The 26,749-nt window shown below is 42.9% G+C and overlaps 1 protein-coding gene across 3 annotated transcripts in view; it reads left to right on the forward strand.

The window, feature by feature from the left end:
* Window positions 1-693: 693 nt before the first annotated feature.
* Window positions 694-26,749, forward strand: part of LOC124790052 (alpha-taxilin) — a 160,456-nt gene continuing 134,400 nt past the window's right edge. The window contains exons 1-2 of one of the 3 annotated variants that reach the window (XM_047257614.1): window positions 694-822; window positions 9,842-9,909. In XM_047257614.1, the coding sequence (XP_047113570.1) occupies window positions 9,907-9,909 (3 nt within the window). In that variant the 5' untranslated portion in view covers window positions 694-822; window positions 9,842-9,906. The remainder of the gene's footprint in view (window positions 823-9,841; window positions 9,910-26,749) is intronic. The other 2 variants (XM_047257623.1, XM_047257630.1) reach the window with 2 other exon arrangements.

The following is a 26,749-nucleotide window of genomic DNA, read 5'->3' on the forward strand; positions in this document are numbered from 1 at the left end:
GACCTCAGAAGTTAAGTCCCATAGTGCTCAGAGCCATTTGAACTCGTTGTATTCTATAGTCTTTACCGACCGCAGTGCCGTATTCTGCCTGTTTATATATGTCTGCATTTGAATACGCATGCCTACAAGACTTTCTTTGGTGCTTCTATGTCGATACTTACTACGGCGATATTCGATAATATCGAATATCAATGTAGCCTATATCTTTCGCTGTCCTAACCCTAATACAAACTCACTGGCCAGTGGCCAGGCACATAGGCATTTCTAACCTGCAGCGGCAGCTTGATCCTACAAGTGTGAATGGAGTCACTCAAGTCCAGAATGAGGCTTGTACCTCGGAGCGTGCCCCTTCTTGTGTGTAGAACTAACAGAGGCGATGAGGCCCAAGGCGAAAACATGTGATGAGCATTTACCCGCCCACCTTGGGAAGACTGTTATGCCTCTACACAGTGGCCCGTGCGCACAAATCAGAGGCTAGTGTGACTTCGCACCATGGCACGTGCCCCTTTGACTCAACATACTGCACGCACCTAGTGCGCCCGGAAAGTAGCGCAGGGTCAAACGCACCTTCAGCAGGTGCTTGAATGCATGTCGAGTGGTGCGGCGTGCGCGTGTGACGCATTCGTAGTGCAGTGGCGCTACGCTAGCGGAAGTTTACTGGCGGCTGCGGCAGCAGCAGCACCAGTGTATGGCGCGCTATACATAGCAGGCCGCGCCTCCGCAAATAGGCGAGCTGGCCGGACAGTGAGGCGAGCGGATCGGCTCCCAGGCCAGTGCTTGCCACGAGGGGCCACACACCTGCCGCAGCACTCCTCTGCCGCTGTAAGTACCAGGGCACTGCTGTGTCTCCAACAGCCCAAGTCACAGGTCGCGGAATCATGGCAGGCTGCAGCTGCCTACCGCCCCGCGATCTAGCGGCCCCTGTAGCTACTAGCACCAAAGCTGTCTTATCGCTGTAATTTATTTCCGCGAACGATACTGTCATTCACTCTAATTATCTACTTTTTATTTCACGTATTACTTATGTAATTACCAAGTAATTTTTTTCAAGCTGTGTAAAAACTCATAACTTTTCTTTGCACGCTGTTCTAGTTTATGAACACCGGATAAACTCTTATACGGCGGAACTGTATCGAATGTCAGGACACAGCATCAATGTTGTCGCCATTGTCTACGGCGCTCACAAGGAGATGTCTCCTGCGGTCGTATCGACTCTTTGAAATCATCAATACAGTGGTGTAAGTTAACGTCTGAGGTGTCACACCTTGCAGCCTATCACCTTGATGGCCCCCATTACGAGTAATTTAAAAAGAAAATTCGGAATTTTGAGTGATGCTCTACAGATTTAAAAAAGCATTGTTTATCAATAGACTGGCTCTGTAGCATAACGGTTAAGGTAGAAGCCTCAAGTGCAAAACACGGTGGGTTCGATTCTTGTCAGGTGCTGCTTTGAATTTTTTATTTTTAAATCTTTATTGAAATTACTTTGGTCATTTTTACTCACTTAATTGGAAGAAGTGTGTGTTTTACTTTTATCCTTTTCTCCTATTTTAATCACCGTATTAACTTTTTTCAGTTACTCTAGTTTTTTATTCTAGTTATTCGTTTTCCATTTGGAATCTGTACGTGTAATTTTCATTATTTTTATATGTTACCTTCGGTTTAATATTTTCCGGTTTATCAAATGGTTCAAATGGCTCTGAGCTCTATGGGACTTAACATCTGAGGTCATCAGTCCCCTAGAACTTAGAACTACTTAAACCTAACTAACCTAAGAACATCACACACATCAATGCCCGAGGCAGGATTCGAACCTGCGACAGTAGCGGTCGCGCGGTTCCAGACTGAAGCGGCTAGAAGCGCTCGGCCACTGCGGCCATCTTTCGGTTTATCGTCCTGTATTTTTATCCATGTTATTTATTGCATTTATTATTTCCTCTCGTCACTTTGCTTAATTTCGTTTATTTATAATCTCTTCTTTCATTTTAATCTTCCTCTGCCTTACTTTGTCCATGGTGCCATAAAAATTTATGTTTCAAATTTTTGAATGACGATTACCAAATTTCAGAGCACCTAACAAGATTCGAACCCATAACTTCTTGAAAGTGAGGCTCCTACCTTAACATTTACACTGCACAACCAGTCTGTTAAATGACCATTTTTAAAGCTATAAAGCATCGCGCGAAATTTCGAAATTTTTGTCGTAAATTACACGCAAACGAGGGCCCACCATGGTGAAGGGCTGCAGGGTGTGATACCTGTGACTTTACCCTACACCACTGCATTGATGATTTCAAAAAGTCCATCCTCACCACTGGGGCCACCTCCTTGTCGGTTTTTCTGGATTTCTTTTTGCGGAATCTAGTGTTGATTTTCATGGAAGAGATTTTCGTTCTCCAGGGCTACCGTATTATACGGGGTGACCCAAAACGCTTGAACGTGCATTAATACGCGGAATAATGTAGGCAGTGATGTAAAAATTGACACATATGCACTGAAATGACATGGGATTTTATTGAAACCAAAAACGAGTGCAAAACGTGGCCAACAGATGGCGCCAGCTGTAGTGAGAGAGGGAGTCAGACCATCCTTCGCCTTTCTGGTAAACACCTGCTGAAAGATAGGAGTTTCATGCAGGATGGCGCTCCGCCCCATATTGCTACACGTGTGAAAGGTCTCTTGCGTACATCTTTTGGTGAGGGTCGCATGCTGGGCCACCACATCCGTCATGCTTGGTCTTCCAGGCCCCCGGACCTCAATTTGTTTGATCATTGCTTGTGCGGTTACCTGAAATTGCAGTTCAACCGCGATCGCCCGATTTCATTAGAGATGCTAAAAGAAAACAACCGGCGGCAATTTCTCATCATACCTACTGATATGCTCTACAGTGCTGTTTACAACATTGTCACTCGACTATAGGTATTGTTGATAAATGCCTGCTGATATGTCGAACATCTGTTATAAAGATCATTATCTTTGCAAAAGATCGATTGTTATCCTAGATATTGCTTTTGTATCATGTGAAACGTCATCTGTTGGTCCTTCCGTGTATGCTTTTCCATAAACCTGCATCTCATTTCAAGCACGTGTATCAATTTTTACTTCTCCATCTATATTATTCCGTGAAGTACTGCATTTATAAATGTTAACAGACTTGTGGGTCATCCTGTATACATACTTTACAGCGATATACAGCAGTACAAAATAACAACACATCTCGAATCCAAGACAAAGATCGTACTCTGAGGCCATAGATACCGACACTTTATTGTGCAAATCGCCCCTGTGTTCCATCCCCATGTGAACGATTATCTTTCACACTGTATTTTTCTGAAATCTTTAGTTATTGAATTGCAGCACGTTATAAGAAAAACACGCGTTATATATAAGGGCCGGTCGGGTTGGTCGAGCGGTTCTAGGCGCTACAGTCTTGAACCGCGCGACCGCTACGGTCGCAGGTTGGAATCCTGCCTCGGGCTTGGATGTGTGTGATGTCCTTAGGTTGGTTAGGTTTAAGTAGTTCTAAGTTCTAGGGGACTGATGACCTCGGAAGTTAAGTCCCATACTGCTCAGAGCCATTTGAACCATATATACAAGGTATCTTCAGTGGCTGCCAGATGGGCGTCTAATTCATGATTTGAAAATCAAGCAGCTTTCTCTCACGTTACCAATTCGTTTAAAGCATGCAGTTTTTCTTGTAGTCACTCTGTTTCCGAAACATATCACTGCAACTGCTATTTTCGTTGTCCAGACACAGCAGTGCTATATTTCGAAAAGAGAGTGACCACAAGAAAAACTGTAAGCTTTCAACGAATTGGTCACGTGAGATAAAGCTGCTTGATTTACAAATCATGAATTAGACGCTCAACTGACACCCAGTGAAGATGCCCTGTAAAAAAAGAAAAGCGTCGGATGCATGAATAAATTAAAAAATTAATGTTCAGCACGCTAAAGGCTTTTTTTCTTGGAAACTGTTGCGTTTTGTATACAGCTGCTGCGAAAATGGCCACCACAAGAAACTTGCTTTTAATTTCTATTCTGTCTCATCCTTCGACAGTTTCCTTTTCCTTTTGTTATGAGAGTGATGCACATGTGTTATAATTCAGAAGTTATTCTGTTTCTCTCATCTTTTCCCGCTCTAAGCTCTTTAGGTTAGTCTCTTCTTCTCCATTTCTTTATCAGCCATGTTTCAGAGTTCTATAATCCATTTCTTGTGCTGTCTGCTTTATTCATTCGTTCTGGCGTAAGGTATTTTTTAAAGCTCTGTATACTTTTTAATGTACGCTATTGGATTCTTTACTTTCAGAGCTGCGACTATGGTGTAGTAGCAAAAGCGTCACCTTTCTCTCCCTCCTGAAAGCTGTTTCGGTACTGCAGGCGTGATGTGATCATATTAAACTAAACTTGCTCTTCCGTAACTGCCAGTTGGTTTAGAAATGACGCAACCCCTTTACTGCTGTTTATGAAGCGTGTTCGTTTATTTGAAGCAGAGACGAAAAAGTAGGTCAGACTATACCCAGGCTCAACAGCAAGCTGATTTCGGGGATTTAACGCCGTTGCCGTCTCCTTCCCCTCCAAAAGAAAATTACAGACTAGGGATTAACGATTCATAGATGATGGCGTCATTAGAAATGGGATACACGCGCACCCAGGACAAGAGTAGGGAACGTAAACCGCCGTGTTTATTTTAAAGACATAATCACGGAATCTACCGTAACTTAAGCAATAACTTAGTTTATCATAAATACCGTACATTCCTCGGACAAAAATCTGTGCCCAGTAGTATGAAACATGCACAATTCACACCCATCTACAAGAAGGATAACAGAAGTGATCGCCAATGGTCTTGACATGATCTTTTGTAGAAGCTTAGAACATCTGAGCCTCACACTTAATGAGGTACCTCGACTAGAATCTTCGCCTCCACGCCAACCAGCATGAATTCCGGAGTCGTCGATACTGACCGAGCGAGGTGACGCAGTGGTTAGCACACTGGACTCGCATTCGGGAGGACGACGGTTCAATCCCGTCTCCGGCCATCCTGATTTAGGTTTTCCGTGATTTCCCTAAATCGTTTCAGGCGAATGCCGAGATGGTTCCTTTGAAAGGGCACGGCCGATTTCCTTCCCAATCCTTCCCTAACCCAACCCGCGGTGTTCTAACAAGACATCCTTAAAGCCACGGATGAAAGCAAACAGCTGGATGCAGAATTTCTTGATTTCCGAAGAAAAGCATACGACTCAGCAGTACACCATTGGTTATTGTGTTTGTGAAATCTTATGGGACTTAACAGCTAAGGTCATCAGTCCCTAAGCTTACACACTACTTAACCTAAATTATCCAAGGACAAACGCACACACCCATGCCCGGGGGAGGACTCGAACCTCCGCCGGGACAAGCAGCACAGTCCATGACTGCAGCGCCTAAGACTGCTCGGCTAATCCCGCGCGGCCCATTGATTACTAACGAAAATAAGGTGATATGAGGCTTCAAACAAAATATGTGACGTGATTGGTGCTTTCTTAGGGATGACGCGGCATGTTATGTTGGATGGAGAATCATCAACAAAAATGGTTCAAATGGCTCTGAGCACTATGGGACTTAACTTCTGAGGTCATCAGTCCCCTAGAACTTAGAATTACTTAAACCTAACTAACCTAAGGACATCACATACATCCATGCCCAAGGCAGGATTCGAACCTGCGACCGTAGCGGTCGCGCCGTTCCAGACTGTAGCGCCTAGAACCGCCTGGCACCCCGGTCGGAATCATCAACAGCCAAATAGGAACAACTTCCGGCGTGCCTCAGAAAAGTCTGTTGCGCTCTTATATTTATGACTTTCGCTTGTTGAGAAATCAGAGGGAATGATCTGTTTTACGTGGTTAAAACTTTATAAAACCAGAACCCGTTTCGACAGACTTTGATGTCATTTTCAGGCCTTCAAAATTATTCAACGAGTTCTTTTGGGTTGGAACCTCACGCGAAGTTGTCATGCTAGTGGATAAAATGTAGCACATTATGCAGTCGTTCTTCAACGTTTACAATCACAAAGCACCTTCAGCACAGCCGGCCGAAGTGGCCGTGCGGTTAAAGGCGCTGCAGCCTGGAACCGCAAGACCGCTACGGTCGCAGGTTCGAATCCTGCCTCGGGCATGGATGTTTGTGATGTCCTTAGGTTAGTTAGGTTTAACTAGTTCTAAGTTCTAGGGGACTAATGACCTCAGCAGTTGAGTCCCATAGTGCTCAGAGCCATTTGAACCATTTGAACCTTCAGCACATGGCCATGTTCATATATGCAGCGCTCACAGGTGATTGTTACGACATAAGAAAAAGTCGCAGTACACAATAAAATGCTCAGTACCACATCTGTTTACGTCAGCTGAAGACGATCTGATCATTCAAGAAGAATGATTAAAGCATGTCAAACTCGACATGGCCATGGGCGCAAGGTACGTTTTGATTGTAAATGTTTTATTTTTGACAAATCTTTATATAATATGCTACATTTCATTCACTAACATGACAACTTCGCGTGATGTTCCAACTCAAAATGAACACGTTTTATAACAAAAAATTATGAAGACCTGAAGATGACAGCAAAGTTCGTCGAAACCAGTTATTGTAAATAGAGAAATATTTATGCTATCTTGGCTTTAGAAAGCTTTTCAATTATTTTTATGTTGGATAATAATGGCATGACAAAAATATTAACAATGACTTCAGACATTTTGAATATTTTGCAGTCATCTATAAAAAAGCACTATCTGAAAAGAAGCTGTACAAATGTTGTCACGTATTGATAACATTTAAAAATGATGTAAAAATTGTAAACTTGCTCTAAATGTTCAGAAATGTAAAACTGTGCACAACGAAAACGAAAAAATGTATTACCCTGTGACTACACCGTCAATGGAATACGTCATCGCATACAAATACCTTGGTGAAGCAACTTGTAGGGATATGAATTGGAACGATCACATAAAGTCTGTCGCTGGTAAAGCAGGTGGCAGTTACCGGTTCGTTGTTAGGATACTGGGAAAATGCTACCAGTCTACAAAGGAGATTGCTCATAAAACTCGTGCGCGACCGACGCTAAAATGTTGCACAAGTGTGCGGGACTTGTTTCAAATAGTATAACTGGATATGTCGAACGCACAGAAAGAAGGGCAGCACATATGGTCACTCCTTTGTTGGTTCTCTGGAATGCGTCAGAAATGCAGAAAAACCTGCATTAGCACACGCTAAAACCAGCTCTCGCCGAATGCGAGAACAGTGAAAAACAATTACGCCTACAATACGTCAAGCATTGCCTGCAGATCTCATACGGAACTATGTATGTGGGCGTCTCTCTAGTCCAACTTGCAGTGAGAATCGACGGGGAAAAAGACCTCTTGGGTCTCTCTTGATCCGTCAGTGGTAGGCTGTGGTATCGACCGTCCCGCTTCAAGGAAATCCTCGCACGCGGCCTGTGCGCATGTCGCCGTCGAGTCGTGAATTCAGACAGCGTGACCTCGTCCGCAGTGCTCACTCTAATGTCCGCTAACTCTTGAGACAGTGCTAATCCTTTGCGATTGCCGTGCGAATGTGCTGGATGCCATCTGTTGGCGCCGCCGTCTTCAGCCGTTGACAGCCGTTCGGATTAGCGATCCCGTGTCCGGCCATCCTGATTTAGGTTTTCCGTGATTTGCCAAAATCGCTTCAGGCAAATGCCGGGACGGTTCCTTTGAAAGGGCACGGCCGACTTCCTTCCCTAATCCGATGAGATCGATGACCTCGCTGTTTGGTCTCCTCCCCAAAACAACCCAACTCGGATTAGCGAGACATCAGCGCAAAACTTCCGCATACAGACCACGGTTGGCACGTTTCATCTTGCACAAGAAGTGAAGTCGCGATTCGAAAATACGCCTCGGCAAAGTCTTGCCAAGTGTCCTCATTCAGGTTCACTGTTTAACTTTTGTCGATCTTTTCGACAACGAGGTGACACAGTTAAGAGTTTTTTTTAGTGAAACTAGCGCCCACCTCCATTTACCGCCTTATCAATTCCACTGTTGTAGTCTTGACGCCAACAGTTCTGCTTTACCTTCCAGCAATTCAAGATCTCTTACTAAGTCATTACATTCACACTGTTATTTCGTGAATCTTTGTACACTCATCGTTACAACCAAAATCAGAATCTTTCGCGGAACTGTGTTTTGAACATGATGGTACAAGCACTAGTTTCACCACCGCTCTCGTCCCTATCGCAGTCAGGTGGGATAAGAAGAACAGGCAATCCGTCTCCGCGAAGAATTAGTAGCATGGCCGAAGGTATGTTAGGGCATATCAAGGAACATTTTTTCCTACTTAGAAATACCATGTGTTAATGATTACAAAAGTAACAATCATTCACGTGGTTTGAAAGTACGCTCAAAAGAAACATGCTCTGCTCCTCCCTTCCTCTTCCCCTTCCCCTTGCTGCTACGAGCCCGGGCTAAAAATAGCGACAAAATACACACAGCTATTGTTGCCTGAAACCTGTCTACGATCAGTGGGATTTCGAGTGCTAACTAACTCGGATATGGCGTACCGCATCGAATTTTTTCCGCAACAATTATTTCTCAGCACAACCGAGCCTGCTTGGACCAGCCGGTATAGTCTCTCCTGTGCACCACATGCGGTCCTTGGCTTTTCTTTGGTTCAGTTCAGCACTCACTTATTTTTGTATCTGTAATTTTTGCCAGCAAAGTGTTGTCACACTTCCCCGCTCCAGTTTCACTACAGAACTTGACCCACATCGTCAAGATTCTGTGACTCAGTGGGACTAATTGTAATGAATCCGTGTTGTACATGATGGTCTCGGAACATTGGCAAAAGTAAATTACAAAAAGGCTCCAGCTAGTGTTATTTGAGAGTTCCTTTCAAATCGAGGTCTGACACATCTTCCACCGTATATTTATAACATATTAAGCAGTTTATAGCTATAAAACATACGTGTGTCAGCTATTCAATAACCACAAAAAGACAACGCAGTAACTGCAAAAAATATCGAACTCGTGGATTTGTATCTTGTGTCACGTCGCAATACGAGCTGAAATTAAATTTCAATATTGTTCAGTGCGGAAAAAAATCTAGAAATGATAAAATAAAAGAAGACGTATATGACACGGTAGAACCATTTCTAAGAATTTATAAATAATACCAATTCCGAAGATACGTGCGTTTAAAGTACAAGCCGGTCACACTAAGTTAAACATTTAAAAAAGATGCAGTATGCAAAGAAAACCAAAGTTTAGAAAGATGATCTTGATCGCAGTTTTACGCTATTAATTATTTAAGTAAATAATTACGTATATTTTAACTAATAGCACATACGGCTGATCTCATCATTTAGTAGGAAAAGGTAATGAACAATATTAAAATTCGTATTATTCGCAATGTTTTACATAAAACTTTATAACTGTTTACTTACTGTACCATGTTTACATTACAGGTGTAAATGCAAACTTATATAGGTATCCAAAAACACCGAACACACTCATAGGCAGGCTCAAAAAAGTGCTGCAATCCGCTCCCGAAAAATACAGTCCTCACATTGTACTGTAGAACTATTTACTGTCATCGCCGTTTACATCAAAAGAACAAAGCTGCCATCACGTTCTCCACCAATGAGTTAGCGACACGTTTCGTAACATTACATGTAAAGTTAGACTGTGATGTAAATGACATCACGATATCTTATACTTTGATACGGTGAATGTCTTTGCACTTGGTCACAGCTGTCGTTATGCAACATCTTTGTGTATTGTAGGTGTCTTTGCCTTGTTTATGTTTACGCCAGCACATGATTTTGTGTCCGTCGTAGGTGATGGAGCAGACTTGTTGGGCCGTAGTATGAGCGATATGCAATAGCTGATACTCCACGAAGCTATGGTGAGTTCTTAACGTGTACATCTTATTTGTTTGTGGTGTTGGTTGCTTTCATCGCGTAACTTGTTTCATGTTTGTGTCTAACAAGAAAGTGAAATTCATGAAAAAGCATGTTAGCATGCGCAAAGAGACTTTGGTCAAGACGGGTAATTGAGAAGCCTGTATAAACGTCGCTACTTGGTGCATGTTTTGAATATTATTTATCTTTAGCGTTGCTCGTTTTTATTCGAAGGGAATTATTTTTTAATCTCTGCTGTATATCAGGAATAGTACTGTTTCGGCGGTAATTTTAAAATTTCGCCGACATACCTCTTTATCGAGAAGGCTGGAGACGATCATAGACCCGAATATCATGCTTGATTCTGCTGATATTTTTGTGGACAGCTGGAGTGTAGATCGTGGACCTGCAGAAGTGCGTACCTCTATTCTGAAATTTGTTGAAGGAATTAGACATTGGAAGGCCGCGTTCTTGAAGAAGCATGCCATGTTGCAGTAAACGTTCCGATTTACTGCTGATAGGGCTCCATATATTAGTAAATTGTATGTAGACGACACCTGAAATCAGACTTGCAACAAATAGTATATTCGGCCACACGCCCTTCACTGAATATACTGCAAGCCTTGTAGCCGAATATAAAGGAAAGATATTCGACTGGCGCGTTGCGGGAAAACTAGTATCGACGCAGTTGTTTCTCTCTAATTCGTTTAAGTTTAATTAACGCCCTCCCACGCTACTTCGTCCCGCGCACTCAGTTGTTACCGCGCTGCGTGTTTTGTTGACATGTTTAGTCTGATACACATCGTTTATACGCAAGCACTACCTACGTTTTGATTTGTTCAGAATTGTGTAAGGTCTAACTAATAATAATTGATCGTGGTTTCTAAAAGAAAAAGCCTATATGGACATACTTCGAGAACGATGGAAATAATCCGAAAAGTGTTATTTGTAAATTGCGCGAAATAAAAATTTCTCGTGGTGGCGTTGCAAATAAGGCGACTTCATCAAGAGTGATAAATCATTTGAAAAATAAACACAGCGACGAACATCGTAAAGTTGCAACCTACGCTCCTAAGCAGGAAGAAATTACGCGTCATGATACAGATGTAAGTAAATTTTCGACATCAAAAAACGCAACTGAGTCTTGAAGAACGTCCTGAAATACAGAAACCATGGGATATTAACCATCCCGAGGCAAAAAAATACCATCTCTTAACACTTTGTCGGCCACACGTCTCGTACAAATTTATTCGCTTGGCGCTGGCAGCGCTAATTCGGATTACTTGGCTTGTTGCCGGCCGCTTGTCATCTTTCCGTTGATGACAAGCTTCAAATACATAGCCTTTTGCGCTCTTTGATTTTCCGGAAATCCTCTATTTTGCCGTATCGTTCCACAAACTCGAATTTTCTTTTCAAGTAACTTCTCTGCAAGTTCTGCACTGTTATAATAATTATCCATGCAGAGGTGATGCCACTTTCCATAAGAAGGTGTGAGTAGTTCCATCACTGTTTTTGCTAACGGCTGTCCAGAGCTGGAATATATCTTGAATGAGGAAATGCAACCCGTACTCGAATCACACAGCATCCGAGTGAGTATGCCGTATTTCGTAATTTTCGACGGATTGTAAACTTTAAAATTTAACCGTCCACGCCACGGTGTCATTCCTTCATCAATTGAGATGTTTTGACTTATAGTAAACGTTTCTTTAAACTTTTTGGAAAAATAATCAATTACGAATTGCACTTTGACAAACCGATCGGCATTATCCGGTTTATTGTTGCTGTTGGAAAAATGTAAAAATGATAATATTTGTCCGAATCGGTTGCGGGACGTCGTTTTGCGAAATATCGGTGTGTCTATCAACGGACTCGTTGACCAATAATCATCGATCCTTGCTTTTTTTGACAATTCTCATAAGGATAGCAAGTCCAAACCATTTTCCAAGTTCGGGTCCCGTAACGTCGACAAATTTGGAGTTTTTTTTAATCCAGTTTCCTTCTATTTCAATTTTGACTGTAGTACTTGTTGCTTTCGTTGTTAATATATTCAAATAGATCGTTTCCATTATACAATTCTACGATATCCTCGACTCTCTGTGTATCTTTGGTAAATATGTTTGGACCCGGGGATCTTTCAAATTTATTATTGGTCCTCGGTAAATCAAAGTCTGACCACTGTGCACTGTCTTCTTCGTCTGATTCATCCGAATCCGTTGGCAACCGTAGCGTTCGCCGAATTCTTCTTGGACGTACTTCACTATCTTCCTACGATTCTGCTTCATTTTAATTTTTTTGATATCCAATGTCTTCTTCCCAATCGGCCAAATCGTCCGGAACGTCAGACAAGACGTCCGCGCATTCATCGTAAATAATCGTATGGTCTCTTTCGTCCGCCATGACGAAAGGGCACAAGTACTTAAAAAAAAACTTTTTGACGTGTGTAACTTATTGTTACCTAAACAAAACACCAACAGAGTGTAAAAGATACTAAAGTGCTGTCGCCGGCCACTGCGCGATACTATGCTCACACGACACCACTCTGGTGTCGTCGGCCGTTGAGCTCTGTTTCGCGCACAGCACCATTGTGGGGTCGCCGGACGGATAGTGTTAATTGATGAAATGATAGCACTTCACAATGAGGCAGTAAATATAGTGAAACGGCCTGATTAATAGCGCATTGCCGCCTGTACTTTCTAGACAAAATAGTTCCAGATACATATCATAAGGTGGTTGAGACAATTAAAAGATTACTATCAGAGACCGACTATATTTCCGTGACATGCGACATGTAGGCCTGCTTGCATAATTAAAAGGTTTTATAGTTTTACTACGTATATTATTGGTTGCGAATTCAGTGTCAGACATACAGCATTGAGTGTGACGCATTTTGACGGACAACACACAGCTAAAAACATAGCGATTAGTTGACAGGGAATTTCAAGTTTATGGGACGTCCAGCTGGCAAAAATTCATGTTTTTATTTGTGACAATGTGCGAAACATAGTACCGGCTGTTTTTAAGTCAGTAAGTCGTTTCTATGTGCTTGCAAGGCTAATGGAACAAAAACTGGCCCTTTCACTCTATCTGACGGACTGTGATATTGCCAATCTCACTGCTGCGCAACAGGAGCTTCAGAAATTATTACAACCATTTGAGGAAATGACAAAAATTACAAGTTCCACGTACACTTGCATTTGTGAAATTATTCCGTATGTTGTTGCAATAATGCGATATTGCGATAAAACGAGCACGTTAGAGCTAACAACCAAATTAAGCCAGATGAGGCTTGTCTTACAACAAGGGTTGCAAGAACGCTCTGAAGATATCATAACAAGCAAAAACTATTTGGTGGCTACCGCTTTAGACCCAGGCTTTAAAATGAATGTTTTCACCAGTCAACTGCAAACATAAAAAATAAGGCAGTATATTTTGATCGGTAGCCTAAAGACGAGTCAACTGCAAACATAAAAAATAAGGCAGTATATTTTGATCGATAGCCTAAAGATGGACTGTGAAACAAGCAGCGACGATAGCACGAATTCGTTCCCTGTAAAGTCCAACAGGATGAGAACCGAAGAGCAGAGTCTAAGCCAGGCTACTCACTCATCTTTTATGGTTTGCTTCGAAGTTGCTAGGAGTGCATGCTAGCTACGTCATTCGTCGCTGCGGACGAAATGAAACTAACATTTTCGATTTATCTTCAAACTTTGGAGGAAATTATATTCTCTTCCACTATCGAGAAAATGGGCTGTATATAGCGCATTCGCTACCGCTCGTGCTCACTAACAACACGAGAATGAAATATTCATAATATCCATTGTATCTCCTAAACGGTTGGCGATATCGAAACGAGTTTTTGGAAAACGACAGCACGCAAAGAGGAGAGTATTGTTCCATATGGGTAACATGCGAAACTTTATGGCTACCTACGAGTGATTAAAACTTTATCTGCTGCAATATACAAGTACCTACAGACATTTTCAGCAGAATAATGCAGTTTTTTAAGGATCGTCGATAGCTGGTGAAATGAGAATTAGTGTGACTTTGCAGCAACATAAGCGAAGAAATTACTTGCTTATTTTTAAACCAAGAATGTGCTTTTTCATAAGCTGTTGACCTGATTTGCCCTCAGGATTCTGTCGTAGTTGCAACGGCTTTATCATGTTAGTGAGGTAACATTGTATAAATTAAACTGGGTTTCGGCAAAAAGAAGCCAATTTTAACGTGGCGACAAGTGAAATGTAGGGGTTATTCAAAATTGGACACTGACACTTCACTGAAAGTAAAAAAAACAAAAAACAAATAATTAACAAGGCATTGCGAAAATAAAGCGCCCCTTCTGATGAAGTTTCAGCGTATTCCTATGACCCACAGTGGTTTTAATAATGAACAGCTGGTACTGAAGAAGAAAAAGGACAACTAGTCTGGGCAAAGAAATCTCTCCTTCTGTTGTAATTTCAGTAGATTCTTGTAACTGAGGGTGTTTTAACGGCTGGTACTGAAACTTCGCAAATTATTTTCTTTCTGCATCTAAGTAATGCGGGAAATATGAAAAAATTCACACTAAATAGCAAAAGATCTTTTGGTCCTCTGACAAGGGGACCGCGCCCATTCATCGCCGATTTTGTGAAATTTGTGGTATACCAAGGACTTGACTAGAAATGAAAGTGATAGAAGTGGGAGCTCCGCATGGCCAAATGTTAAAACGTTTTTGGCTCAGGTCGGCCGAGGCAAGAGCCATTATCTTCGAGGTAGTTTCTACGTAGCGGTTGGCCTATACCAAGTGTAGAAGCATAAAACCGGAATTTGGTTGCAATAATTACACGTCTGTTGTTTGAAACTGATGAACAATATTTTTTTCAAAATAATCTCCTTTGCTATTTATACATTGCTCCCACCTCAGCGGCAGGCTGTGAAAGCCACGCAAAAAATAGTTCTTCTTTTAAACCGAACCAGTCAGCGTGCCATTTTCGTACATTTTCATACAAACTGGAGCGTTGTTCAGCTAAAGCGTGTCCCACTGATGCAAACAGATGATAATCGGACGGAGCCAAGTCTGGAGAATAAGCCGCATGCCCTAGTATTACCAACTGAACGTCTCGACCGTTTCCCAGAGCCGTTTTGTTGTGTGCGATGGGGCGTTTTCATGGCGCAATATGACTTTGTGTTGCCTTTTTCCAAATTCCGGTCGTTTTCACGTAATGTTCGATTTAAATCGATCATTTGCTGTTGGTAGCGAACAGCGTTAACGGTTACACCAAGTTTTAGCAGCTCATAATAGATGACATCCTTCTGATCCCACCAATCATAGAGCAATGTCTTCTTTCCAAAGCGATTTGGTCTTGCAGTGGATGTCGATGGTTTGCCTGGATTCACCCATGATTGACGACGCTTGGGTTTCTCAAAAATATCCAATTTTCATCACCTGTCACTATTCGATGGTGAAACAACTTTCTTTTGTATCTGGTTAGCAGCATTTCACAAGTGGTCTGTCAGTTTGCCAGCTGTCTTTCGTTCAGTTCATGCGGAACCCTTTCTCCCCACTATCTGCATCTTTCTCATAACATTCAACCGAAGAGAAACGGCTCTCTGCGTCACACTCTGTTGTTGCGGGATTTCCTATTGAGTTTGAGAATCATCTTCGTCCAATAAAGCATGCGATTTGTTGTCTTCGAACTTTTTCGGTGGTTTCCCGTTCTCGTCTTTTCTCACGTCAAAATCACCACTTTTGAATTTTTTGAACCAATTGAAACACTGTGTTTTTCCAAAAGCATGTTCGCCGAAAGTTTCGACAAGCATTCGATGCGATTCTGCAGCAGTTTTCTTCAAATGATAACAGAAAACCACTGCTATCTGCAAATCGTAGTTCGTAGGCACAAAACTCTACTTGTTTACGGGTTTGAAACGGATACCGATGAATGGAACTTGGGGATCTGTGTGCTGACGTTGTCGTCAGCAGTTATAAGAAGCAGATGGCGCTGCAGACGCGTTCTCAAAGGCCCTACACTTTCCCTATAGTGATATTCCAGTTTCATACTTCTACATCTGGCACAACGGAAATCTAGGGGTCGTTGGGTCGAGTCCCTACTTTCAAACATTTTTTAAGTTTCAATTTTTGCGTTAATTATTCTGCAAATAAATCTAGAAAATCCTCAGTATATTTTATTTGATGTGATAAAACAGTCTGCACAAAAAAGTGGCTCTGAGCACTATGGAACTTAACGTCTGAGTTCATCGGTCCCCTAGAACTTAGAACTACTTAAACCTAACTAACCTAAGGACATCACACACATCCATGCCCGGGGCAGGATTCGAACCTGCGACCGTAGTGGTCGTGCTGTTCCAGATTGAAGCGCCTAGAACTGCTCGGCCACACCGGGTGGCAAGTAAATATTCTGGAGCCAAAAAAGATCATAGTTCAATAAGTTAAAACATGTTTATTTTCTTTTGTGAGCTGCTGGCAACTACTCATCAAGCTGAAAATGGGCTATATATTTAACATATCGAAAGGTATTTGACTTTCATCAGTTTTGGTATTGACTTCGGGGGATAGGAAGAAAGAGATATTGCATTGTGCACTATGAATAGTTCCCATATTTCTTAGGTAACTGAGATACAGATATGAAATCCTTTGACAAGTTTCAGTGCCTACTCTTTATTATTAAAAATACCCTGGGTTAAGTGATTCTACAGAAATTACAACAGAAGGAGCGATTTATTTGCCTCAGACTTTTTACCCTTCTTCTTCAGAAAAGCGTCATCAGTGGCAAACTTTTAGTAACACGTGTATTTCTTATGTTGCGACGTTAATATTTGCTTCTTGTGCCTAAAGACAGTTGTGTTAACAGAATGTCACCTCACTAACATGTTAATGACAGAATCGCGAAACAGTGGTTTACTAAACAAGGAACTGAGAGCAGATCAGTTCAGTGGCTTAGGAAAATGCACATTGTCTATAGAAAAATAATGTAATTTCTTCACTTATCTTGTTGCACAGCCACTCTATTTCTCCAGCTATGACTGACCCTTAAACAAACTACATTATTCCACTGAAAAAAATTTACAGTTACTCGCATATTGCGGTAGATAATCGTGTCTGATGTTAACCATGTGGAAAAATACTCTCTCCTTTGCATGCTATTATGTGTCAAAAACTCGTTTCGATATCTCTAAGCGTTTGGAAAATACAACTGATGTTATTAATATTTCATACTCGGTCTGTTGTTAACATGTGCTATATACAGTCTATGTTTCCGAGATTAATGGAAGATATGGACCTCATTCCAAGTTTAAAGAAAAATTTAATATGTTAGCTTCGTTTCGTGTACGGGGATGAATGACCTAACGTGAACCCAACGTTAACTCATAGCAACCCCTTTTCTCACTATAATCTATTGGAATTTGACGTACTCTGTTGGTAAACTGTGAAATATCACAATAAACAGCACATAATTATGGACACTTCACAGTGAAACTTGACGAATGACATACAAGACGCGAAAGACTCAAATTGTTTCAGCGAATGGTTTCTTTATTTAAATTCGTATGAGAAAGACAGCCCAGGCTGCGCATCGGCCACCAGCCGCACCGGAAGCGACGCAAGTTCTTTGCGACCCGCCGGCTTCTCTGCGGCAGTGCCGCTTCGTTAGATAACGCGGGATCGCCGGTTCTAGCCGCCTCGCTCCCACCCCCGCTGTGCAGGTAAGCGGCTTTTCTTGTGGCCGCACCCTTCGGTCCGAACCTCTAACATCCTAATCAGGTTAGACCACAAATACAGTGCATAAAAAGTCTTGGTATTCTTGTTGAGTCAACTTCAAAAAATCTAATCTAGTGAGGCAAGAATATTGAGAATATACTAAATGAATCACAATCACGGAAACGAATGGAACGATGGGAAGGTAGTGATACGAATGATGCAAGTGCCAACCGTTTAGATATGCTGAATCTGAAAGCTAATAAGTGCGTAATGACAATTACAAATTTGTGCCAGGTAGAGTTTCTAATCCGGAATTCCTGCTATCGGCTCCGGTTTGACTTCAACTTTCTCTGTCACAGTTGTTGCCACCTATGATTTCTGAACCTACTACTAGAGTATTAAAAGTGCTCGAGCAACCTGTGACATAAAATATGACGTGGTAATTTAACCGATAACTTTTTGTCAAACTACTATGTCACGAAAGATATGGTAGCCATACTACTCTACACCTGTGCTGGCTGCGTGCGGCAACGAGTCTGCAGTAGAAACGTGTCCTCTAAAGGCACGCTGACGACATCTAACGTTACTTACACTGAAGAGCAAAAGAAACTGGTACACCTGCCCAATATCGTGTAGGGCCCCCGCGAGCACGCAGAAATGGCGCAGCACGACGTGGCGTGGACTCGACTAATGTGTGAAGTAGTGCTGGAGGGAAGTGACACCATGAATCATGCAGGGCTATCCATAAATCCGTAAGAGTACTAGGGGGTGGAGATCTCTTCTGAACAACACGTAGCAAGGCATCCCAGATATGCTCAGTAATGTTCATGCCAGGGGAGTTTGGTCCTCAGCGGAAGTGTTTAAACTCAGAAGAGGTTTCGTGGAGCCACTCTGTAGCAATTCTGGACGTGTGGGGTGTCGCATTGTCCTGCTGGAATTGCCCAAGTCTGTCGGAATGCGCAGTGGACCTGAATGGATGCAGGTGATAAGACTGGATGCTTACGTACGTGTCACCCGTCAGAGTTGTATCTAGACGTATCAGGGGTCGCATATCACTCCAACTGCACACGCCCCACACTATTACAGAGCCCCCACCAGTTTGAACAGTCCCCTGCTGACATGCAGGGTCCATGGATTCATGAGGTTGTCTCCATACCCGTACACGTCCATCCGCTCGATATAATTTGAAACGAGGCTCGTCCGACCAGGCAATATGTGTCCAGTCATCAACAGTCCAATGTCGGTGCTGATAGGCACAGCCGAGGCGTAAAGCTTTGTGTTGTGCAGTCATCAAGGGTACACGACTGGGCCTTCGGCACCGAAAGCCCATATCGATAATGTTTCGTAGAATGGTTCGCACGCTGACACTTGATGGCCCAGCATTGAAATCTGCAGCAGTTTGCGGAAGGAGTGACTCCAGAAGCCCATATCGATAATGTTTCGTTGAACGGTTCCACGCTGTCGCTTATTGACGGACCAGCATTGAAATTTGCAGCAATCTGCGGAAGGGTTGCACTTGTCACATCGAACGATTGTGTTCAGTGGTCGTTGGTCCCGTTCTTGCAGGATATTTTTTGATGTTTTACCGGATTCCTGATATTCACGGCCCACTCGTGAAATAGTCGTCTGGGAAAATCCCCACTTCATCACTATCTCCGAGATACGGTGTCCCATCGCTCGGGCGCCGACTTTAACACCTCTTTCAAACTCACTGCCGGCCGGTGTGGCCGAGCGGTTCTAGGCGCTACAGCCTGGAACCGCGCGACCGCTACGGTCGCAGCGAATACTGCCTCGGGCATGGATGTGTGTGATGTCCTTAGGTTAGTTAGGTTTAAGTAGTTCTAAATTCCAGGGGACTGATCACCTCAGAAGTTAAGTCCCATAGTGCTCAGAGCCATTTGAACCATTTTTTTTTTTTTTTCAAACTCACTTAAATCGTGATAACCTGCCATTGTAGCAGCAGTAACCGATCTAACAACTGCGCCAGACACTTGTCTTATATGGGCTTTGCTGACCGCAGCGCCGTATTCTGCATGTTTACATATCGCTGTAATTGAATATGCATGCCTATACCAGTTTCTTTGGCGCTTCAGTGTATAGCCAATCATTATTTGAGAATGACGGCGCTTGGTGACTTCCAACAAACTTTATACACAATTTCAAATGATTCTGAAACGTTTTCTTACTGATGCCCTCGACAAAATGACGAAGGGGAAAAGAATGCCGCTTACTAAGTTTCGCTGTTGGTACAGTAAAGCTTCAACATCAGGCGTGACGTTTTGATTTATTACTTCTAACTCTATCCGCAGTATACAGGGTTATTACAACTGAATCTTTCACATAACCCCACAAAAAGAAATCGCATGGAGTTAAGTCGGGAGAGCGTGGAGGCCATGACATGAATTGCTGATCATGATCTCCACCACGACCGATCCATCGGTTTTCCAATCTCCTGTTTAAGAAATGCCGAACATCATGATGGAAGTGCGGTGGAGCACCATCCTGTTGAAAGATGAAGTCGGCGCTGTCGGTCTCCAGTTGTGGCATGAGCCAATTTTCCGGCATGTCCAGATACACGTGTCCTGTAACGTTTTTTTCGCAGAAGAAAAAGGGGCCGTAAACTTTAAACCGTGAGATTGCACAAAACACGTTAACTTTTGGTGAATTGCGAATTTGCTGCACGAATGCGTGAGGATTCTCTACCGCCCAGATTCGCACATTGTGTCTGTTCACTTCACCATTAAGGAAAAGTGTTGCTTCATCGCTGAAAACAAGTTTCGCACTGAACGCATCCTCTTCCATGAGCTGTTGCAACCGCGCCGAAAATTCAAAGCGTTTGACTTTGTCATCGGGTGTCAGGGCTTTAGCCTTTTCCGTAAGATTTTCCAAACCGTCGGCTGTGGTACGTTTAGCTCCCTGCTTGCTTTATTCGTCGACTTCCGCGGGCTACGCGTGAAACTTGCCCGCACGCGTTCAACCGTTTCTTCGCTCACTGCAGGCCGACCCGTTGATTTCCCCTTACAGAGGCATCCAGAAGCTTTAAACTGCGCATACCATCGCCGAATGGAGTTAGCAGTTGGTGGATCTTTGTTGAACTTCGTCCTGAAGTGTCGTTGCACTGTTATGACTGACTGATGTGAGTGCATTTCAAGCACGACATACGCTTTCTCGGCTCCTGTCGCCATTCTGTCTCACTGCGCTCTCGAGCGCTCTGGCGGCAGAAACCTGAAGTGCGGCTTCAGCCGAACAAAACTTTGAGTTTTTCTACGTATCTGTAGTGTGTCGTGACCATATGTCAATGAATGGAGCTACAGTGAATTTATGAAATCGCTTCAATCATTTGTAATAGCCCTGTATTTTGCAGATAGTATCCTCATATTCCACTGAATGTACCTACAAAATTACCTCCTTTTACAACGCATAATTCAGGAGATGTGAGGTCACAAGCACTGAGATGCTTGAAAAACTAGCTTTTGCTTAAAAAGTATCTCAAATCACCCAGACTGCACTCATTCAGTCCTTGATCATGAGAGCACTTAGTGGTTTCCAACAAACATTAAACATAATTTCAAACCTTTTCTCGCTTACATGCTTAATGAAAAATATTTGACACATTCTTCATTTATAAAGTTATCAGAAGTCTGATGCTGTTTGGTGCAGGGCAGTTAGTTTTTAAAGAATCAAGGGCTAACCGGTTAAGTTATTAGTTCAATACAAGTGTAAATGCTACAGTATTACACCGCTCAAAAGCATTAGCGGAACACATGCAATAACGTCCAGTATGTTAAATCTATTTTGATTCGGGCGATACCTCTGGTCCTGTTGCATAGCTTGAGATTTTCGCTTTCAGTGTATGCAACAACTAAAGTCGTTCTCCATCTGTCAGTTGTGTTACGCATTACTGTTATCATGTGACCCCATAGAAGGAAGTGAGTTCCGGTGATCGTGTATTCGTTAGCACGGGTGGCAGTTGTCATTTGTGGACGTTGTACGAGGGTTGACTGAAAACTAATGCCTCCACCTTCGTAACTGTTCAACAGTTGGCATCATTGGTATGTGGCAGGTACTGGCTTGTTCCATAGCCTCTTCTCTACAGCTCCAGTCGGCGGGAAGCCTTAGCATTGTTACAGTGTAAAGTGTGAAACCTTGCACGGACGGTCGCTCAATGCGATTTAAGCAACGTGCAGTCATTGAATTCTTGACAACAGAAGGTGTCATCCCAAAGAAGATTCATCAGAGAATGAAAGCAGTTTATGGTTATTGTGTTGATGTGAGTACTGAGGGTCGTTGGGCGAATAAGTTTAAAGATATTGAGGAGGGAACATCTGACCTGCGTGGCAAACAAAGAGTTGGACGTCCTGTGACAGCAACCACCGAGTTTCACAAGCAAAATGTTAACAGACTGATTCAGGACGATCGTCGTATCACTCAGAGAAACTGCAAACACAATCGGCATTTCACAAGAACGTGTGGGTCACATTATTGCTTTGCCTGGCTATCGGAAGATCTGTGCACGATGGGTACCCCGGATGCTGACTCCTGAAATGAAAGCGCACAAACTTGAAATTTGCCAGGAACTCCTCTCGCGTTACGAGTATGAAGGTGACGTCTTTCTCCATTCAGTTGTGATAGGAGACGAAACGTGGGTACACCATTACGACCCGGAGACGAAACGTCGGTCTGTGGAATATCGACACAAAGACTCGCCCCAGAAAAAGAAATTCAAGACGCAGCCCTCAGTTGGAGGAATCATGGCCACAGTGCTCTGGGACGCAGATGGTGTTATCCATGTTGATTTACTTGATCGTGGAACAACAATAAATTTAGAGCATACATCACAACACTGCGAACCCTGAAACGACGGCTAACAAGTGTCCGAAACGAAAAGGGAAATGTTTTCCTGCAGCATGACAATGCCAAACCTCACACTTCACGTGCCACTACAGCAGAACTTCAGAGACTGAATCACACCACCGTACGGCGTCCTCCATACAGTCCAGTTTTAGCACCGTCTGACTCCCATCTGCTCCCGATAATGAAAGATGATCTGAGGGGACATCATTATGGTTCTGATAAAGACGTTGAGAGAACTGTGAGACTTGTTTCGGAAACAGTGTGTCGACTTCTTCCATGACGGTTTCAGAAAACTTGTTCATTGTTGACAGAAAAATATATCCAAATGGCTGGTGATTATGTGGAAAAGTGAATATTGGTAATTAAAGATTACATTCCAAGGATTATTCCAGTTTTTGATTTATTAAAGTATTCCCATCCAAACCCAATTAACGAAGGTGGAGGCATTACTTTTCATTCAACCTTCGTATTTAATGATGCACATGCAATGCGACAATTTAATGCAGTGCAAGTTGCAAGGGCGGTCTGTGTGATCCAAGAAGGATGGACTTTCCGTCGTGTTGCTGCAGACGACAATTTATCTCAGCCTCTTGTGGACATGCTACAGGGAGGCAGGTCAGTAGTCAAGGTGAGTTTGACAAGATCGCTGACGCAGTACGAGCCCATGTGAAGACCGATATCTGGCCATCTCTGCATTGCGGCCAGAGCACTACAAGACGATCTCAGAAGGGTCACTGGAGCCGCTGTGTCCAATCAGAATGTAAGGAACAGGTTACGGAAAAGGACCTTACGACCCAGACGTCCTGCTAGAGTACCCCACTTGACGCACCTCACAGCTCGCCTCCAGTTCTGCCGATCTCATGTCAACTGACAACTTCGTCACTGCTGCAACGTGTTATTCACGGTCGAGTCGAGATTTCGTCGGACGCAAGGTGATGGCCGTGTTCGCATGTGGAGATAACGTGGTTGCGATATCTGCGAAATGATGTCCAGGAAATCAATAAATTTGGCCAACGTTCTATGATGGTGTGAGAGGTATCACTGTTGACAGCCTCACAGATCTTGTCATAGCTCACGGTCGTCTTACCGGCAGGCAGTACATCCAAAAGATCCTGTTGTACCACGTGGTGGCTGCTGCATACGGTGATGCTCATACACGGTAATACCAGGGCCCGTGTGTTGGACTAACCAGGGATGTCTTGCGAAGCCTGGACACTGGAGTGATGGAATGGCCAGCGGTGAGTCCCGGCATATTGCCCATTGGAGTATTGCATAGAACCAAAGTTGTGTTCTTCTTGCCGGCCGCTGGTGGCCGAGCGGTTCTGGCGCTACAGTCTGGAACCGCGCGACCGCTACGGTCGCAGGTTCGAGTCCTGCCTCGGGCATGGATGTGTGTGTTGTCCTTATGTTGGTTAGGTTTAAGTTGTTCTAAGTTCTAGGGGACTTATGACCTCAGCAGTTGAGTCCCATAGTGCTCAGAGCCATTTTGTGTTCTTATTCTTTTGAGCATTGCGTGTTGTAGTACGCTTGCAGTCGATGTTTCTATGTTGATCAGATTTATGATGCACTCAGGCTCGGGAACTGCAGCATGCAAAATCAAACTAAATCCATAATGAATGTCATCTGCTCATAAAACTGTTTTTCATTATCAAATGGCTCTGAGCACTAAGGGGCATAACTTCTAAAGTCATCATTCCCCTAGAACTTAGAACTATTTAAGCCTAACTAACCTAAGGGCATCACACACATCAATGCCCGAGGCAGGATTCGAACCTGCGACGGTAGCGGTCGCGCAGTTCCAAACTGTAGCGCCTAGAACCGCTCGGCCACTCCGGCCGGCTTTTCATCATCAGTTGGCGTAGGTAAATGAGTTGCCTTTAGGTATGTCTTGATAAAAGAACAGTTTTATCGCACTCTCTATATGAATATAAGCCAGTGGGGGAGGGGGGTAGGAACTTGCAATGCTTTCGTATTTTAATAGCTGCATATACTACAATTCGCAACCCATGAGCTCATATATTACAGGTAGGTGATTAATGCATAAGCGTGTAACCAGTGTCTATCGAATATTTACTTGTAGCATCCATACAGCGTCCAGTGCCTGTACTATGCTGTAAAGTATACTTTGGGTCGTCTTTAAAGTGACGCAGTTCCCAAAATTTGAAAAATTTGTATAATCTTCAGCCAGTCTTTTCATAGACACTGGGGGTGGGGGTGAGGGGTGGAGAGACTATTAAGAATTGTTGTTAGATAACCCCCATTACTGGTTGTCATATGGGAGTGCTGCGTACTTTATGATATCCTCTAACCATCGTAGTCAGTGCGCTACTGTCTCTTCATTAATAGTCGACGCCCCTCTATGGGAAGCGGTTCCGTGACACGTTTGACCACTTCAAACTGCAATTACTTTTTAGATATTACTTTCGCAGACTTTTTACAAACATGTGGCAGGTTAAAACTGTGTGCCAGATCTGGACTCGAACCAGGAAGTTGCCTTCCATTAATAATATATTTACCAAAATATCATTAGACGAAATAGTGTTATTAATGGCATCCATCTACAGCGGCGAACAGCTTGCACATTTGTAGTTATAACTAAACGTGAATCGCTGAGGAAGGCAAAGCATGGAAAAACGTAGAAGACCTGTCTTTATTCAGCAGTCAGTATAAAAAAAATGATGATCATGATCACGATGATAACGACGATGACAATGAGGAGGAGGAGGGGGAGGGAGGGGAGGAGGATGCTGTTGGTCTAATAATATAGTAATACTGGAGATTATTTTTTGAAAATAATTTAGGATCAATACTAAACCAAAACTGAATTAGTTGTTGTTACAAAACTTTATTGCAGGACCAGTTTAAATAAGCAATGTGATGGTAGTACGTCCTAGTACAGTAGTTAATAAAGAGTAGCAGTTGGATTAAATACTCGGAGAGCGGATTATTGTTTTGCAAAAATCATTCATCGGTTATCATAGGAGGCCACTGCTGGTTGGAGAACACCCTGCTGTTATTGGGAAAAACAGTTTTCCCAAGGCGACCACGTGGCTGTAGTGTTGGAGGTTCGGGTTCAGAATGGAGCCGTCCGTAGTGTACTCTTGGCCCAAGTGTTTATTTTTACGCGAGACACTGCGCAGACGGCGGAGAGAGCAGTTTCGAAACGGGGCACTCCGCTGGCTGCGTCCCAGCGAGGCACGTGGCTCAGGGTACTCTCCACACTACGCACTTCCGTGGCGTCGGCCAGTTTCTTACGTCCACACGTTGGCCATACAGTTACTCATTTATTTATTTTGACGTTCGGTCGTACTATCCACACGGACGTTCACGTATTACAAGATTTCATAACACAAATATATTACATTTTCTTTTCATTGTTACATTAAACTTCTGTTTAAATAAATGCATTCCGTTCCCACATAAATACGGCTGATATTTTATACAATCTCATACATCCCGTGATTAGCAATCAGTGGACGTGTGTTGGTTGGTATACGATGGCCAGATTTTATTAAAAATGTCAGTAGATCTTTTTAGTGAGTGTTGAACCGCCTACAGGGAAAACGTGTAGTCCATGTCGCCAACTAATGTTCTATCTTACTCACATGGGGACTCAATAAGTTTGATTTAATCTGACTAGAAAATGAACTTTAGTTGAATTTCGTGCTTATTAGCCATGTTACTTTTCTTCTGCTACCGTTAAGGGTAGGTTGAACCCTGTCTCTCGACAATGTTAAATTTAGCTACTTGCCTTCGTTGTATTTCAGAAGCCACTGTAGCAATTGACATGAAACTTTTCCACGACACTACACGTTATGTTCTTAGTGTACTGAAGTAAAATAATTGCATTACAGCTACTGGTTTGGGGAAATGCAATTTTTTAACTACACATCTATTTTTATTGTACTTTCTCCTAAATAATTATAATTATGCTTAACATAATGTTTTATTTTAGTTGAGTAGACTCAGTATATATAACTTGCTACTCCATGAATATTTGAATACTCTACTCAAAATGGCCCCAGAGATCTGGGGGAAAATGTAACAGAAAATGTAAATTTTCAGACATAGTTTTAAATGACTATACTTAATATACGTTTTTATTTAACTTTTACTCATTCAGAAGCACCCTACAACATACCGTGCCCGTGCATCATGCTCATGATAATTTTCAATGTATCTCATTCTTTCGTACCTTGTCGACTCTTTAGTGGCCATTTCTGCTATATAGTATGCTTTATCGATGTGAACCTCGTCCATACGTTGAAGTTCCCGGGTGCAGTTTACTCCAGGAT

The sequence above is a fragment of the Schistocerca piceifrons genome, chromosome 1, assembly GCF_021461385.2.
Source record: "Schistocerca piceifrons isolate TAMUIC-IGC-003096 chromosome 1, iqSchPice1.1, whole genome shotgun sequence".
Lineage (NCBI taxonomy): Eukaryota > Metazoa > Arthropoda > Insecta > Orthoptera > Acrididae > Schistocerca > Schistocerca piceifrons.